Source organism: Colius striatus, chromosome 2 (assembly GCF_028858725.1).
Source record: "Colius striatus isolate bColStr4 chromosome 2, bColStr4.1.hap1, whole genome shotgun sequence".
Taxonomy (NCBI): domain Eukaryota; kingdom Metazoa; phylum Chordata; class Aves; order Coliiformes; family Coliidae; genus Colius; species Colius striatus.
In genome coordinates this window covers 111,003,512-111,020,550 of record NC_084760.1, presented here as the reverse complement: position 1 = coordinate 111,020,550, position 17,039 = coordinate 111,003,512, and the positions used below count along the sequence as shown (strand labels likewise).

Sequence of the window (17,039 nt, the reverse complement as noted above, 5' to 3'; positions counted from 1 at the left end):
CACCTGTATTATTTGACATACTTCATGACTTCCTGAAAGGGACGTAGCTCTGGGCAGCAGATTTGTTTGTAAATGTTTGTCCAGTCCCAGGACAAAGTCATCTTCTGTGTCAAACAACATCTTGTGCTGGCTTGGGTTAAGATTTGCTACTTCATTGTAGATTGTTTGTACAACCTCTTGAGGTTTTCTGTCTGCTGAATGTACTTCAAATTAGGATGCCATTTGCAAATTTGCAGTCAACTTATTTCATTTACCTTTAAGATATTTTTTGAGTATGATGGAAATAACTCAGTGTGATTTGTTTGCCACTTGCTAAGTCGTTGTAATGACTCCTGGCTCAGATACCGTGTTTGGAAGAAGAGTTCTGTCATCTGCTTTTCTTGAGAAGCTTGATTTACTAATTGCTTGTGTTTGGTAAGCGTTGCTTAGGTATGAATTGGAACTTATAGTAGTCAAAGGTTTTAGAGGTCCTTTTGTCTGTGTAGTTCTGCAGTGTAACTGCCACTTTTTATGAGGCTGATGCCCTTCCAAAATGGTCCATTTTAACAACTCGGGAGTTAAGAACTGAAACCAGGTCACATAGTGTGTGGGCAGCCCAGTATTCATCATAGATAGGTTACAGGATTCTAAGCACAATCATCTGTGATTTCCTGTTAAAGCTAAGGCTGAAAAGCTAAAATGCACACAGTCTTGACTTCAGATAATAATTTATCTTCAAGAGAATCATAGAATGGTAGGGTTGGAAGGGACCTTTAGAGATCATCTAGTCCAACCCCCCTGCAGAAGCAGGGTCACCTAGATCAGGTCACATAGGAACATGTCCAGGCAGGTCTTGAAGACCTCCAAGGAAGGAGCCTCCACAACCCCTCTGGGCAGCCTGTGCCAGGGCTCCCTCACCTCAACAGTGAAATAGTTTTTTCTTATATTTAAGTGGAACTTTTTGTGTTCCAGCTTCATCCCATTACCCTTTGTCCTGTTGCTAGATTTGGAGTAATATAATACAGCTAAATGTGTCCATATAGTTCAGGGAGCACTTAGATATTGATTGAGACCTATTAAAATAATTGAGTTTAGGACCATGTTCTTGGAGAGATGTCTGGATTGGTCTAAGTGTCTGGGAATTCCTCAGAAATTGCCACTGCAAATAATGACTTGAAAGTTCATAGCCATGAATATTGCTTTTGTAATGCTCAACCACTGGCAGAATGAGAGGACAGAAATCTTAGTGCTCGTCAGTCTGATTTCAGGGGAATTATAGATTTCCCTTACTGATAATTTACTGGTAGATCTTGGAAAGATGTTGTTTTCACTTTGTGGATTTCCTCCTCTTTCCTGCCTAGGTATTAATGGATATGTTCCATCAAGATGTAGAAGATTTAAGTGCACTAACTTTATCTGATGAGGAACCCTCCACCTCAGGGGAGCAAACCTATTATGACCTAGTGAAGTCATTTATGGCAGAGGTTCGACAATATATAAGGGAACTTAATCTCATTATCAGAGTTTTTAGAGAGCCATATGCCTCCAACTCCAAACTGTTTTCATCTCATGTAAGTACTGTATAAACCACTAACAAAGAAAACCCCTGCTATAACATCTATAAGTCTAGTTGAACACATCTAGAACTTAACTGTTGTCCAGTTCAAGGTGTCAGTAGTACAGGAAGCACTTGTCTTGATTTCTGAAATGCAAATAGTACAGGAGCAGTTGTGGGGAAGCACGAGTTTTGTAGAACTGTGGAAGAAACCACCCAATTTACTATGTTTACTTGCAGGCCTATAGTTTAAGAATTGCCATGGTTGTTCTTTGCTATGTTTGAATCATTGTAAAGTTTTATGTATTTCCAAATAAAGTCATTGTTTTCCAAATCTTATATAAAGTATACAGAAAGTATATAATAAAATATGTTATAAAGTCTAATTCTATTTAAGGAAGTGCTTGACTTTCATATCTTAACAGAGTAGCTTTGCACAGAACATTCTTCCTCTAAGAAATTGTGTCCAATTCCCTGTTGATTTTTTTTTGTCTTGTTCTGTATTTTTTTACAGGACGTGGAAAATATATTTAGTCGTATATCAGACATTCATGAACTTAGTGTGAAATTATTGGGTCATATAGAAGACACTGTTGAAATGACAGATGAAGGTAGTCCTCATCCACTAGTAGGCAGCTGTTTTGAAGACATGGCAGAGGTAAGAAAATATTGGGAGTATTTTTGCTGTTCCTATGTATTTTAAGGACTTGCACTTAGATGCTAAGTGTGTTTTTGTTCTGGCAAACAAAGACTTCTTTGCCAGCAGGCTTAGGGAGCTGGTGAGGAAGGCTGTTGAACTAGGGTTGTTAATGAATGGAGACCAGTAGAGATGGTAGAGTTTAAGGTCCTGAGAAAAGTGCAGGAGATAAACAGACTAAAGTCCCTGAGTTTTGGGGAACTGGGAAGCAGGATCACGTTGGTGGTGGCTGCCTTAAGGGTAGATAGGGTTCAGGAGAGGTGGCTAATTTTCAAAAGCATTGTACTCAAAGGACAAGGAACATGCATTCCATAAAAAAAAGGGTAGGTGTAGCAGGAGGAAGGAGAAGTGCAGTTTGAAGATTTCCTGTTTAACCAAAGTTGGGCCTCTTACTACAAGGAAGACACTGAGGTGCTGGTGTGTTTCCAGAGATGGGCAACAAAGCTGGTGAAGGGTCTGGAGCGCAAGTCTGATGAGGAGCAGCTGAGAGAGCTGTTGGTGTTTAGTCTGGAAAAGAGGAGGATGAGGGGAGGTGTGATCACTCTCTGCAGCTACCTCACAGGAGGTCGTATCAAGATGGGAGTCACTCTCATCTCCCAAGTGATAAATGATGGACAAGAGGAAATGGCCTCAAGTTGCAGCAGCAGGGGAAGTTTAGATTGGAGGTTAGGAGGGATTTCTTCACCAAAAGAGTTATCAAACGCTGGCACAGGCTGCCCAAGGAAGTGATTGAACAACCATCCTTGGAGTTATTAGAAGACATGTAGATGTGGTGCTTAGGGATGTGATTTAGTGGTGGACATGGTAGTGTTAAGTTCATGGTTGGAGCTGATGATCTTAAAGGTCTTTTCCAACCTAAATGATTCTGATTCAAAAAGAAACACAGACTTCCTGTAGAAGCATTGCCTAGGCAGATGGAAATGGTATTAAGGGGACTGCAGCTCAACTTCAGTTAAACTTGTGAGCAATATGAAATAAAGCAAGAAGAGCCTGTATAGGTGACATAGTATGAAAAATATGATAGTAGAAAACATGGATATCTTGCTCATGGAGTGGAAGACTCTGTGCTGGAGGACATAGAATGCACTGAAGTATTCAACTCTCTTCTGCATGGCCTTTATTGGCAAGATATGCTTCTAGGCTTTCTAGTTAGACTTGGTGCCAAAGATTGTGGAACTAGGAACTGATCAGACTCAGTCCCCAAGAGATTAGCAGATCTTTCTGGAATTCACATCCAGACATGTGAAGGACTAAAACATGATTGGCAACAGCCAGCACAGATTTCTGAAAGACAAACTGTACCTGATCAACAACTGCTTATGAAGAAGAGATAACCGGCTTCATGGACAAATGGGAGGGCAGATAATATCCCTGTCTGAACTTTAGTATGGCCTTCTGCACAGTCTGTCCTAGTATCCTTATAGCTAGATGGATGAGATGTAGACTAGCTGCTTGAATTATAGAGTGGGACTTGCAGGCTTGAAGGACTGTCGTCAGCAATACAAAGTCCATCTGGGGGCCAGTGGTTAGTGGCATTCCTCAGGGTTTGATACTGGGCTGATAATGTTCAATGTCTGTGTTAGTGTTATGGGAGGAGGTCAGCCTAATCATGTTGATAGGTGAAATTCCCAGGAGGATAGGGCTACTTCTTGGAGGACTTCACAGGCTGGAGAAATGCACCTACAGAAGCTTCATGGAGCTGAGTAAAGACAAACATGAAGTTCTGCACCTGGGACCGAACAAGGTCCAGATGCCTGGCCTGAGGAGCAGTACTGCTTGACAGGGCTTGGAGAGCCTCAGGAGTTGGCAGTGAAGGCTGACTGCCAACTGGGTTATATTAGGAAAAGTGTAGGTGGCAGACTGAGGTATCACTTCTGTGCTGTGTCCAATTTTGGCCTTCCTAGTACAAGATATGCTTATACGTGAGGGTTACTGTGATGATGAAAGAGTTGAGACCCATAATGTACAAAGTGAGTTAAGAATACTGGGTTTATTCAGTTTAAAGAAGAAGTCTGAGAAAGGAGATGTTATTGCTGTCTTCAGTTACCTCAAGGTGTAGAAAAGACTAAGACAGGCTCTTGAAGGGGATTCACCATAGGGAGCTGTGGGGTGAGATGAGAGGGAGCACGTGCCTGGTAAAAAGAGTAATCCTGATTAGATACTGGGGAGGGGGAAACCTGCAATTAGAGCGATTGAGCATTGGAATAAGCTTCCCAGAGAGGTTTTAGTGCCTCCATTCTTGGAGGTACTTGGAATTTAACTGGATAAGACCCTGAGCAACCCTGATGCTGAATCTGGCATTAGTCTCGAGGTGGGTCCAGCTTTGAACAAGGCATTGGATCACTCGACCTCCAGAGACATCTTCCAGACTAAATTACCATGAGCCTGTGCACATAAAAGTGTTGATTCTTCTCTGTAGGTGTTTTGGAAAAAGCATGCAGGAAAGTCTCTCCTATGTAGCATATGTATTTTGTTGTAAGAAATAGGAAGTGTATGTATGAAATCAGTTGTGTGAAATGACTCTGCCTTTCTGCTTAGGAACTAGCGTTTGATCCCTATGAATCGTATGCACAAGATATTTTGCGGCCTGGTTTTCATGATCATTTTCTAAGTCAGTTATCAAAGCCAGGAGCAGCATTTTATCTACAGGTAACTTTCTTTTAAGTAAGCCATAGAGTTGCTGTTACTGTTTTAATTACATTGTATCTTGCTTCAATACAAGTTGTTGTTTTAAGACTGAAACTTATTTTGTTTCTAGTCAATAGGTGAAGGCTTTAAAGAAGCTGTTCAGTATGTTCTACCCCGGCTGCTCCTTGCCCCTGTTTACCACTGTCTTCATTATTTTGAACTGCTAAAAGTAAGAACATTGTGTCAATCAAACGTTTTCTTTCATGATTCTCAGTGTTGTCTACCAGAGCTTTGTGTGCTCAGGTGCAAAACTTGTTACTAGAATGTGAATAACAAAACTGCTGCGATGAATGATGTGTGCTATAACTAACTCAATATCAGCTTGTAATGTCATGGGAGCTTTGCAGGAGCTCGATATTTGTGTTGGATAATTAAGTTACTTTTTGAAGTAATACATTTCTGGGTACTTATATTCTTGGAATGAGTGTTTCAGTGGTTGTTGTAGGAGATAATGGCAAATGGCTGTATAACAGAAAATATCCAAGGCTTTCTCAAGCTGTTACTTTCTCAGGTTAAAATCACAGTAAGATTTCCCTTCATACTTCATTTCAATTTCATTGAAGCTTCAGTATTCTTGCAGTGCACATCCTATGGTGGTTGTAAAGGTGATATCCTTTCTTCAAAGGGAAGGCTTGGTTAATAATATATACACTTCTTGGTAAGGTAACAGGAAAGACTCTACAATATACACATGTAAAGAAAATAGCTACAGAATGGTTTTCTGGAGCATTTATCAGTTAATATTGAATGATAATCTTTAAGGAGTATAGGCCATTTTGAGGAAAACTTTCAAGTCCAATCTTCATTTGGACTAATGGAAACTCATAAGGGATACAGTGTTCAAAGCTTTAGTTACTTGAAGACATTTGTATCAGAAGTTTTGGGAGTGTTTTTTCTTCAATGTTTGTTTGGCTGACTTGGGATAACTCAGGTCATCTTTGACTCTTAAGTGTCTACAGTTTTAACACCATTTGACTGATTTAGATCTACACATACAGCTTTGACATGTAGCTCATCTTATATAACATACTTTTTTGAATTTCAGAACTTAATCTGTTTATGATGGATTTGGTCTGACTTTTGAGACGTCTCTAACATGTTAAGCATTTCCTTTCATGACATTCCATTGGAACGAGAGGGATGCTGCAGCTTGTCTGCATTGTGTGTGATAGACCTGCACAGACATAGGGTTTCTCTGTTTTTTTTCCTCGTGCTTTTATCACACAGTCTCAAAATGCAGTGCCTAGTGTCTTTGCATGCTTCCTTGTGAACATGATGTGTCTTACATGATAGACAAAGCGTGAATGATTTAATGTTGTCTGACCCACAGCCACCCTGTTTTGTCTTGACATTGGCAATTCTAGTGAGAGAAAGAGGGAATGTGTGCTTACAGAAATAGGAATCGGTTCACATTCACTTTCTCTAGGGAAAATTGGAGTGTGATCTAAGGATTGTGTTCTTTGAATTTCTCCCCCGTGTTGCTCATCTCACGTTTTAGTGAGACACGTGGCACTGTCGTCTGTCAGATGTGGTACATATAACAGGAGGTGATGGATAATAGAGGCACATGAAGAGAGAGATATCAACTCTGATGGCAGTAGCTTCATCTGTCAGTACATACGTGCATGCAGCATACAAATCCCTCCCTCAAGTAGTCTCTGCTGCCAATAGCTTTTTCTCTCTCTTATCTGGAGTCTTCAAACAGATTCCAGCTTGGTTATACTTAAAAATCACCTGATAGATGGATATTTGCCGTGGAAGGGTATCAGTGGAATTATTTAGGCATGTAATGCTGGCAATTTCACTGGTACAAGGTTGTACTGAATTCTTGTTTATGGTGAGAGACCTGATTTAGTGATTGCAGGCATGTCTATAAATAAGTTTGTTTTGAAAATGGGTCCCTTGGTATGAAGAGAAGAAATATTGGCAGAGTAATACATGGAAAAACAATTTTATTTCTCTTGATTACAGATGTATTTAAGGATTAAGGGATTAGCATTTTTCTTTGAGCTGTGTTGTATAATCTTGTACACTTTGAAGTTACCTTCTAACTATGCAGACTACAATAAAGGTAGATCGCTGTCCACTGATTGTTATCCAGTTTAGAAACTCAAGCCCTACTGAAGTTTGGCAGGGCACCAGGAATGCACAACTACATATTCTATTTTTAGTTGAAGCTCCTTGCTGTAACTGTGTTCAAAAATTAGCATATGACTAAGGGCTGTGTTTTCCTTCAAATAACCTGAAAGTCTCCAAACCTTTATGTAAGAAACTAACTGTGTGAAATAGCAGCATCATGGGAGGCTGTACTTTTCTGCAAATTTGCAGATAATCACAGAATCTTGAGGGCTGTAATGTGAATCTTATTTCTTAATTATAGAAACATAGAATTCTGTGAATAGCCATGTGGACTCTTAAGTGAAAAAGAGGGTGGTACAAATAATGCAGTTAATTACAGCCTTGAGTAATCGAAGAAAGAAGTTTAGAGTACTTTTAAATTGAATTGGGCACCGGTTCAGGTGCTGTAAAGTTGTGCATGGGTGTGATACTCTTCCATTTCTTTGAGTAAATAAGATTACTTTTCCAAGTAGCAATGGCTCAGTATATATAAATAAACTTTGCTTAGGAGAAACAGGTGAGCTAGGTTACTAGGTGGGGTTTTTTAAACCAAGCGCAAGCATGGCTCCTGTAACTAATGAATAGAAACTGCTTGTCTCTTTGCAAACATTTTTTGTCAGTATTTAATCTATAATGATCCTAAATTCTCAGAGTGCTTTGATTTCACAGCAGCATCTAGCATGTTTTGGTGTATTTTTTTTAAACTTTGTTAGTAGATGATAAAAAATTTCGAGTCTTTCCTGACTGGCAATTCAGCTCAAGTAAAAATACTCAGTTTAACTTTCTTTGTTTTCCTCTTTCACTATGTTAATGTAGCCTAAAGTGATTAAAATATTCTGGTTTGACAAGGTTTACCAAGATAAGAAAACATCCTTTTCCCAACCTAGTGGTTTAAATTTGTTGCATGTTGCCAGAGAAGACACAGGGTGGTGAAATGTTCGTAGTTTAGGACTAGAGTATCTTTAAGTCAGTCTCTTCCTTGTATTGGGCAACACATCCCAAGCTCTTTTGGACTTAGACCTCACTTTGATTTTCAGCCTTGTTTCAGCCAGGCTTATGATCCAGAGTGTAACAAATTTAATGAAGTTGGTTTATGATTCCATCTTCAACTGGTGTAACTCAGCCCAAGGTGGAGAATCACCAGGTCTTAATTAGTTGTACTTTGGCCGTCTGCAAAGTTTTTACAATATCTGCAGTTACAGATCAATGTCTCAAAACACTGTGTTGTTTGTATTTAGTTCAGGCTCTGTAATTAACAGGTTCTCTTGCTTTAGTCGATTCGTAAAGTCTCCTTCAATTAATATTAAAACCAGAAAATCATGTATTCAGACTAGCAATCAATTTTAATCAAGTATTTACCTAGTGTCAGCAAAGGATTTTCTTTTCCAAAATCACTTTGGTGTGTTTCTTTCCAAGCACAGTAACTCATATGTATCATACTGTTTTGAAATAAATGTAGAAGCAGAAAGATTGCTGTTTAACATGTATTTGTAGATGTAACTGCAGATGAAGATGACTCTATTTTACATCTACTGGAGACAAATGTGCAATTCTCTGTCTCTGTGACAGATGAAAGCCTTTCTGCTGTAGGAAATTTAGCTTGACCAAACTGTTGCTAGTGTATGATAAGGACTGCAAAGCCTGTTTAAATGTTTCTTGGGAATAAAAGCTGGGATAATGTAAAAACTGATCTTAAGTCTAAGAAGAGATTTACTAGAGTATGACAGTAGGTGAAAAATTTAAGCAGCTTCTTCATATGGTTAATCTGTGAAGGCTTACATTGCAACTGCAGTGTTGTAAAGGTACAGAGTACACAAATAGTGTCTTATGTTAGAAATTGGAGGTGATAAGAGTCAGGTAAATGAGGTTCTGTATTTCTTGATTGCGTGGTCTTGTTAACAATATTTCTATTGCTTTTCTCCTTTAAGTGCTCTTGAGTTTATGCTTTTAGTCAACTGTGTGCTTGGCAACCAAAGGGGAGATGATTAGTGAAAATACAACTTTGCCACACAGGTGTGTGTGCACTTTTTCCACAAACTTGGTTTCTGTTAATCTAACTAATTGGACTCTCTGAGATAACTCTTTAATTAAAAAGTTCTTCAGAATGTATTTATTTTCTTCTTTCTAGCTGTTGTGGTACTTAGGATGGATTTCCTATGTGTTTGTGTTAGAGATGCACAATATGCTCATGCAAATTACTTCGTTTGTCATCTATCACAGAGTTGTGATGGGGCTATGTGTTCTGTTGTGTAGTGTTTTCCTTTTGTATAGGATGTATTTGGGCTTTTGAGAAGCAGATGTCTCTTTCCAGGGAATTTTATAGTGAGAATTACCTTGGAGAGTATTTTTTTTTCCATTATCCCACCAAAATTCCTTTCTTGCAAAAGTTGTATAAAATTAAAGTAAAAAATCCTCCTTCTGTTACAATCCTCTGTGACACTTGAGCTGTGTTATTGTCAGTCTGCTGCCAGAACAACAAATGCTGTGCTTTGATCCCTTGAAGCAGGGAGTAGGATGGCAGAGTGGCAAGACTTAGATGATGCCCTCGTTGAGGAGTCAAATGAAGCACTGACTGAATTCCAACTTCTGACTTGACTTATATATTTAACTGTAGGGTTCCAGAGTTTTGTTTTCTGCTCTGTTTTCTAGGAACACATGCAGGGCAAATTCCTCCTGGTAGTGTGGGAATTAGGAGAGCTCTACTGGAGTAGACTGTTCTCTGGAGGGTGTGATCTGTTCCTGCATTTCGGTGACATGGCAACAGTTTATGCTGAACACCCAAGGGTTTTGCAGTTATGGAAACAGATGCATGTTACAGGAACTTGTACAAATTTTGATCCTTTTTTTCCCCCCCTCTAAATAAAAAAATTGGCCCAATCTGTCAAGGATTGCATGTGAAGAAGCTGCTTGTATCTGAGGTTTTCAGCTACTATAAGATGGCGTTAGTTTTTGTGACTGGCAGTCATCATATAGTCCCTGATACACTTGTACCACTGTGTAGTCTTTTTAATAGCAGTAGTATATTTCCTTCTCTCCTGCCTCTGCTGTCACAGTCTGTACAAAAGAGAGATCCTTGGAGGGAAGCAGTGCTATGGTTGAGACTTTCATATACTTCATCTCTTCAGCAGAAATTATTCTGGACATGGAGATGTGGATTTAGTTCCAGTACCAGCATGCTTTCTCTATTCGGTCTTAAAGCAGGAGAGGAGTCTGTTTTCTGTCAATGCTTTGTCAGTGGAAACCAATGGAAAGCTGTAGGAAACAACAAACACAAGTAGAACAATAAACTCTGTTCATGGTACATGACAGAGTCTACAGATGGTGTTCTGCTTGTCATCCCTCATTTTCTCTGCTATTTTTTTCCTTAATCAACAGAGTTCCTCTTAAAATCAACAGGGTTCTACTATTGCTTCCCAGAGTGATCTCTGAAATTGTGAATTCATTTCATGTAGCATTCAACAATTCAGACATTTTTATCCAGACATAGAGGTGCCATCCAGTTGAGCTTATGGCCTTGCAAACTTGGCTGGCAAACATCAGACATGGCTCGTGTCGAAGCAATGAAAGTGTTTTTTAATCCACTTTGGAATTACGAAGGAGAAAGGGAAGATGTTTTCAAACTGAATTTGTCTTTACTGTGATGGAAAATTTGGGGGAAGAAAATGGAAGACCTCAATTACAAGTGTGGAAGCACATAGGTAAATATTTTGTGGTATTTTAAATACTCATCTAACTCAATGTTATCAACTTAATTATGAGTTTTAAATTTCTAATGTATTCTACAGGTCTTCTAACAATGATGAGACAAACCTAAGTGACAGTAAGACAGAAGAGAATTTCAGAGCAGGAAGGCTCTGGAAGGATCTGTGTGAACTTGTACATGTGTTGCAGAAAGGTAATGAATCTGCTGTGGAAGAGACATCAGCATGTGCAAAAAAAACCCCCAAACACATGTTTTTGAAGAATGCAGAGCAAATGGGTTTTCCATACTGAGAAGACAAGGTCTCCTGTTAACAAAGTAGCCATTTCCATAGTAATGGAAATATAATCTGGGCATACAAAATGCATATATAGCAGCTAGAAGCCTACAAAAAGACTGAATGTTTAGGAAATGGTTTTATGAGAACATCAAGGAACTTGTTTGAAAGCCAGGATTTGTTTTTCTATCTGTTCCTCGATGAAGGCAACGTTGATTGTGTGGGCTCAATGAGAGTTGCTCACAGTCATGAATCCCTGCCTAGCTGCAGAAACTGGGTGCAAAAATACACTCATTCCTGCTGAGCAGACACCTGTTGAAACATCTAGCACTTGAGCAGGCCTAACCTAAAATCCTGTCTCCTGGCAGGCTGTACCCATTCATGGGAACGCTAGTGGCAAATTGGCCACATAGGAAACCTCTTATAGAAAGCTTCAAACTGTTGAATTGATGAAACATGAACTGACAGGCTTCTGTGTGGTGTGTGTTGCTGAATAGCTCTTCCTGGCTTTTCCTCCGTGTGCATCCTGATTTGAAAGATGACACTTACTTCACAGTAGTGTCATTTATTTCTGAAATGGATTTATTTCAATTTCACACAGCCTGTGCCCCCAAGAAAGAGTGTCCTGGCGTGGTTTAAACCCAGCAGCTGTGCAGCTGCTTGCTTACTCCTTTTTTTCATTACCCCCTAACCTTGATTAGATGGGAAAGAAAAAAGGTAACTAACTCATGGAAATCCCCAAGGACAGGGAGGGCTCACTCACCAATTATGGTCCCAGGCAAAGCAGACTTGACTGCTCCACTTGGAGAAGAAAGCAAAATCAATTTCATCTTCCACCAACCAAAAACCCCAACAAACAGAAAGCAAAACAGAGTGGGATGATAAGAAAATACCACTAGGCCTTTAAGACCACCTTCCCCCACCCCTCCCCTCTTCCCTGACTCGGCTCTCTGCTCCTGATACCTCCACCCCCTCAGCAAGGCAGGGATGCAGCTAATGAGGGCTGTGGTCAGTCCCTCACAGATGGTCTCTCCTGCTCCTTCTTTGTCAGGGTTGGAGGACTCCTTGCATCCCCCACTGCTCCAGCACGGACTCCCTCCCATGAGAGACAATCCTTCACAAACCTCTCTAGCCTGACCCCTCCCCTGGGGCTGCAGCCCCTCACAACTCCCCGTGGGTCTCCACCACGGCAGCAGAATTCCAGGCACATTGTGCTCCAACACCACCACTGTACAGAGTCACAGCTGCTCTGGGCACAGCCACCCTCTCTGCCTGGGCTCCTCCAGGAGCTGCCAGCAGATCTCAGCCCCACCGTTACCATCCGTAGGTTGCAGGGGCACAGCTGCCCTTCCACCACGGGCTGCAGCAGGTCTCTGCTCCAGCACACCTCCTCCACTCCTTCCTTACTGACCTTGGGACGTGCGTGGTCACTTCTCTCTTATCCCAATCTTTCCTCCCCCTCCTCCCACTGCAGATTGTCCCAGCCTTGTCCAGAAATGGGTCTTAGAGCTGGGGAAAGTTTCAAGAACTTCTTACAAGGGCCACGACTGCACCACACCACCACTACAACCCCCACTACAAAAAAAAAAGTCTCCACACAAGCCCAACACAGTCCACATCAAATAATCAAAGTAGCAATTCTTTAAGTTCTTTTTTTTTCCTTAGTCCAAGTGGTTTCACTTTTGGGGGCTCATGTGAAGTTTGACGTACTTAAAATAGATCTCAAAGTTACGTGGAAAATTTCAGTCACATAATCAAGCTGTGAAAGATCTGGGAATCTGTTTACTAAAAGTTGAAATGCTTCTTATTTTCCTCTGTTTTAATGCTTTCCTTGCACAGTTTGCTTCCCAATGGGCTGACCTTGTTTTACATTATGTGAGTTAAAACTTCTTCACATGAAATAAAGAAATAAGGGCTTTTTAGCTTCTATCTCTTAAAATGTACTTCCAAGAGAATGCTGGAGGCTTTTTGTAACTCATTATCTGGTATCTGAGGTTTGACATTTGACATGTTTATGTAAGATTATGTGATTTAATGTACTTTTTAAAAATTAAGTCAAGAAGACATAGTTAAACTTTTGTGTTTAACTGAGGAAAAGATTTTGCCATTACTTCAGTAATGTATATGAGATTCTGTTCCACTCTTAATACAAGTAACACTCCTTCTGTAATGTAAATCCAAATAAACAGTTGTATAAATGTATGCATATTTTTACTGCACTGTGCTCAAGATTGTCTGAGTTTACATGGAAACAAAAGTACTTTTGAAATCTCAAAACCTTGAAGGGGAGGCTGTATGTGTGTGTGTGTGTGTGTGTGTTCAGGAACACAGTTTCCTTCAAGCTTCGAGTGTGAAGTGCTTTTTGAGTCCTAGCATTTTTTAGAAGTGCACATTTGTTCCCTGCACTTGTCCCCATTTGCTGTTACAGATGATTTGCTGATGCTTTCTAAAAATTAAAGTTTCTAGAGATGAGAGCACTTTTGTCCGAGCACACTGCTGCTGAGAATTAAGTTGTTTGTTATTTGGAGGAATTGCAAAAAGTCATAAGGAGCTCTTGGCCACCTCAGTGCTGTTGAGCCAGCTTCCAGGATTGTTTTATGGCACCCTGCCTGCATTTGTCAGAGCAGAAATTGTGTTCCTTTTCATTCTTCATAATCAGCCAGCCTGTTTCAGGATTACCTTTTGATAGGTACCCCAATCTCAGAAACATGTTGAAGAAAATGATGAGGCATGAGAGCAGAAACTGGAGTAACTGGTGTCAGTGCCCTTCAAGTTCTCATTGCTTCCCTGTGTAGCATTTCCTTACAGAGCAGACAGCTGGGTCTCGCAACACATCAGGTTTGCTTTGGCAGCTGTACAAGTGCTTTGTTGCCTCACTGTGGGCTTCTGCTTTAAGAAACTACGTAGTGGGTTTTGAAGAGGTTTCTCTGAAGCAGCACCGGTTGGAAGTTCTGAGTGCTGTGGTGTGTAGCTTCCACTTGTAACATGGATTCACTGATGCACTGAACTTCTTGGATTAGTGCTTTGAAGGGCAGTATCGTTAGCACCTACCACCAGTGATCTTGAGTTAACCAGTTACACGAATTTAGTTGTGATTTCCCTGCCTCTCATGTGCTGTTGTGGCTTTTGTGTATAGAAGCTGATTTATGCTCTCCCAGGTAACTTGATGAACCTGCAGTTCACAAGTTTCAGTGGTTAGGTTTAGAACAATCTCCTAGGCAGACACAAGCCTAGACTGTGATGTAAACCCTGAAGTACAAGATTTTATACCCATTGTGGCACCTATGAGTATTGTTGTATCTGCATATTCTCATCACAGGTATAAATGTCATTGTGTTTCTAGATAGATGCTTTCCTGATGGTGTAAGTGAAGGACTACCATAGTCTAATTCTACACTGCATGGGAAGATTTCTTTTGTATCTGCTTGGAATTTCCTAGTTTTATAAGTGCCTAATCCTTATGTTATGCAACAGGTAGAACAGAATACCTTGTCTTCCACTTCTTGATATCTCTTCAGAACTTGCAGCCTAGGATGTAGTGTACATTTTATTAGAAACTTCCTTTAGCAATCTGTTTTCCAAGTTTGCTTTCTTTGAATGGTGAGGATGCTGCACCTATAGTGTTGTGAATCATCCCAATCATTATAAAGCAAAATTTTCTCAGAGGATTAGAAGTACAGCAACTGTAATACTACTGGTAATCAGAAATCTGCATCTCCTTCACATAATAATATAGTATTCTTCACAAGACTCTTTGTCTGAATAAAAGCCTACAAACTGCACTTTTATTTATCATCTACCTGATTTATTCATTAGAGGGCACTGCAAAGCTACAGAAGAATGAGTGGGATTTGCAGAGAAACTTGGATGTTTCTAGTGATGCCGTTTCACTTCCCATAACCTCCTCTTCCAGATTGTCTGGGGGCAGTGTAAGATTGAAGTCATTGCTGTAACTGAAGTTCAGTTCTGACTAAGACTATTTTTGATAGCAGCTTATAGTAATTACACAGTGCTAGAATATAAACTTTCCAATCCCTTGTCTGTGCATAGAGAAGTGTCTTCATAGCAGTTCACAGCACTGTGTGGTTTGCCACTTGTGTAGGTCTTGCATTTAAGATGCCCACTTCTGCATGCACACTTCCTAAATGTGAAACCTGGAGCATAATTGCACTCACTGGACTTTCATTTACTTTGTATATACGGTTGGAAATATGGATTATTTCCAATAGATCCTGGTGGGGAATTGTTAGTCTCAACCATTGCTTTCTGTCCAGTACTGTATACAAACATGTATTTTGCATTTGGATCCGGACTTTCCCGTGATGAATACTGTTTTTGCAACTGGAGAGAAATTGCTGTAGAAAGCATTTTATAAACTCACCACAGGAGCAGAATGCTTTGCAGTAGTGAATGTTAATCTGTACCAGTGTGTTTCTGAAGAGAATGTGCAGAGAGCCCTTTTTTCCCCGATATTTGAATTGATAAGGTGCTACATTGAGAAAATTCCTGATTGCTTTTATTTTAGGCTCTTATTTTCCTGTTGATTTGGTTTAGTGCTTCTCTTACAAACATTAACCTACATTTGCTTGAGTTTCTTTTGATAATTTTCTAAATTTCAAACACCTTCTTCTCTGGGACATGGACCATTTTTGTTCTGCCAGCGCATCACTCTTAGTTGGGCTGGTACAAAAGTTGGACTGGCAAAGAAGCAGCGTGCAAAGCAAAGAGCTCTCTTTGAACTCTTGTGCAGGAAAGGTGCAAAATCTTGGAGGTATTTGTGTGGTTTTCTTGGACTTCTTTCAGGACATCTGCCAGCAGTGCTGCACCTGCCTCATTTGTCTGAAGTCCTCTCTAAACCTAAATGATCTGCTCAACTGCCGAAGCAGGGGGAAGATGATACCCCTGTGTTAAATCTAGAGAGCAGAAGAATGTGACGAGGGCGGTCTATTCCTGCTTAGAGTGATGTATTCTGTCTGAGACCTTTTGGGAAGTAATGCCTGTTGTGATGCACTGTCAGCCTGTTTCAGTAGTTGTCATATGAGTAGACACTCATGCTGCTTAGGTCAAGAGTATGACAGGCTACAAGAACTGAAGCTGTCTAGAATAAACTTAGTGGTTATCCTTATGGCTGAAAACACAAAGTAGTCTTTGGCTTTGACAACTGTTAACTTTGGTCAGGAAAAGAAAAAGCTGTGACTCATTCAAATGTCAGACCTGCATATATTTTATTCATTTGTATTTTGAAGAACAACGCTTAGGTCTCACACTGGACGCAAATAGCATGATTGTACTGTTTCTAAAGGTACTCTTACTCTGGTCCATGCCAGCCTGTCATTTCACCTGTGCCATCTCCTTCAAAACAAATCTTTCAGTTGTGTGGAGCCAGTTCTTGATGTATAGTGGTGTGAAACAGGCATCTCTTAATAATCCTCTAAGTAACTGTTATCTCATTTTATGTCTAAGTTGTAGCTGTAGTCAGCAGTTTCTTCATTAACTGTAGCTTGGAACACATTAATGCCTAAACAAAGATTCAAGATGAAAATCTTAAACACCTTAGAAGTGTGGCAAATCTTGTTTTAGACTCAACTGTCACAGTGATAGGCACAAAATATTAGTGTTACCTCTTCTCATTCAGCCTTAGTTTATAACTTTACTATATTTTTTGTCCTTTAAGGAAAGTTGAGTTAGTTTATGAAGGTGTTAATGTAGCTGTGTACTCATAGGGACTTAATGTACCCTGGTTTTACAAACTGGCCGTAGTTAGATGCACCTGTGTTTTCCAATGGACAGCCAAGCATCCTCTCCATGGAGACAAGGCTTCTCCTCATTTACTTCTCCATGCCTCTGGTTATTGTTTTTCCCCTTTGTGTTTTTGCATGGAAAAAAAAATCACTGTCCTTATGGATATTAAGCTGAACACAAGCCAGCAGAACACACAGCAATGTAGGTCTGTGTTGCTGCATTAGCAAATGTGTAGCCTTCAGTTTGAGGGAAGTAGCGATGCCTACTTGTTGCATACTGGCAA

The 17,039-nt window shown here is 40.1% G+C and overlaps 1 protein-coding gene across 2 annotated transcripts in view; it reads left to right on the top strand.

Moving 5' to 3' along the window:
- The window catches only part of SOS1 (SOS Ras/Rac guanine nucleotide exchange factor 1), a 52,641-nt gene that overhangs the window by 15,913 nt on the left and 19,689 nt on the right, over positions 1 to 17,039 (top strand). The window contains exons 5-8 of one of the 2 annotated variants that reach the window (XM_061989121.1): positions 1,341 to 1,550; positions 2,049 to 2,192; positions 4,770 to 4,880; positions 4,990 to 5,088. In XM_061989121.1, the coding sequence (XP_061845105.1) occupies positions 1,341 to 1,550; positions 2,049 to 2,192; positions 4,770 to 4,880; positions 4,990 to 5,088 (564 nt within the window). The remainder of the gene's footprint in view (positions 1 to 1,340; positions 1,551 to 2,048; positions 2,193 to 4,769; positions 4,881 to 4,989; positions 5,089 to 17,039) is intronic. The other variant, XM_061989122.1, reaches the window with a different exon arrangement.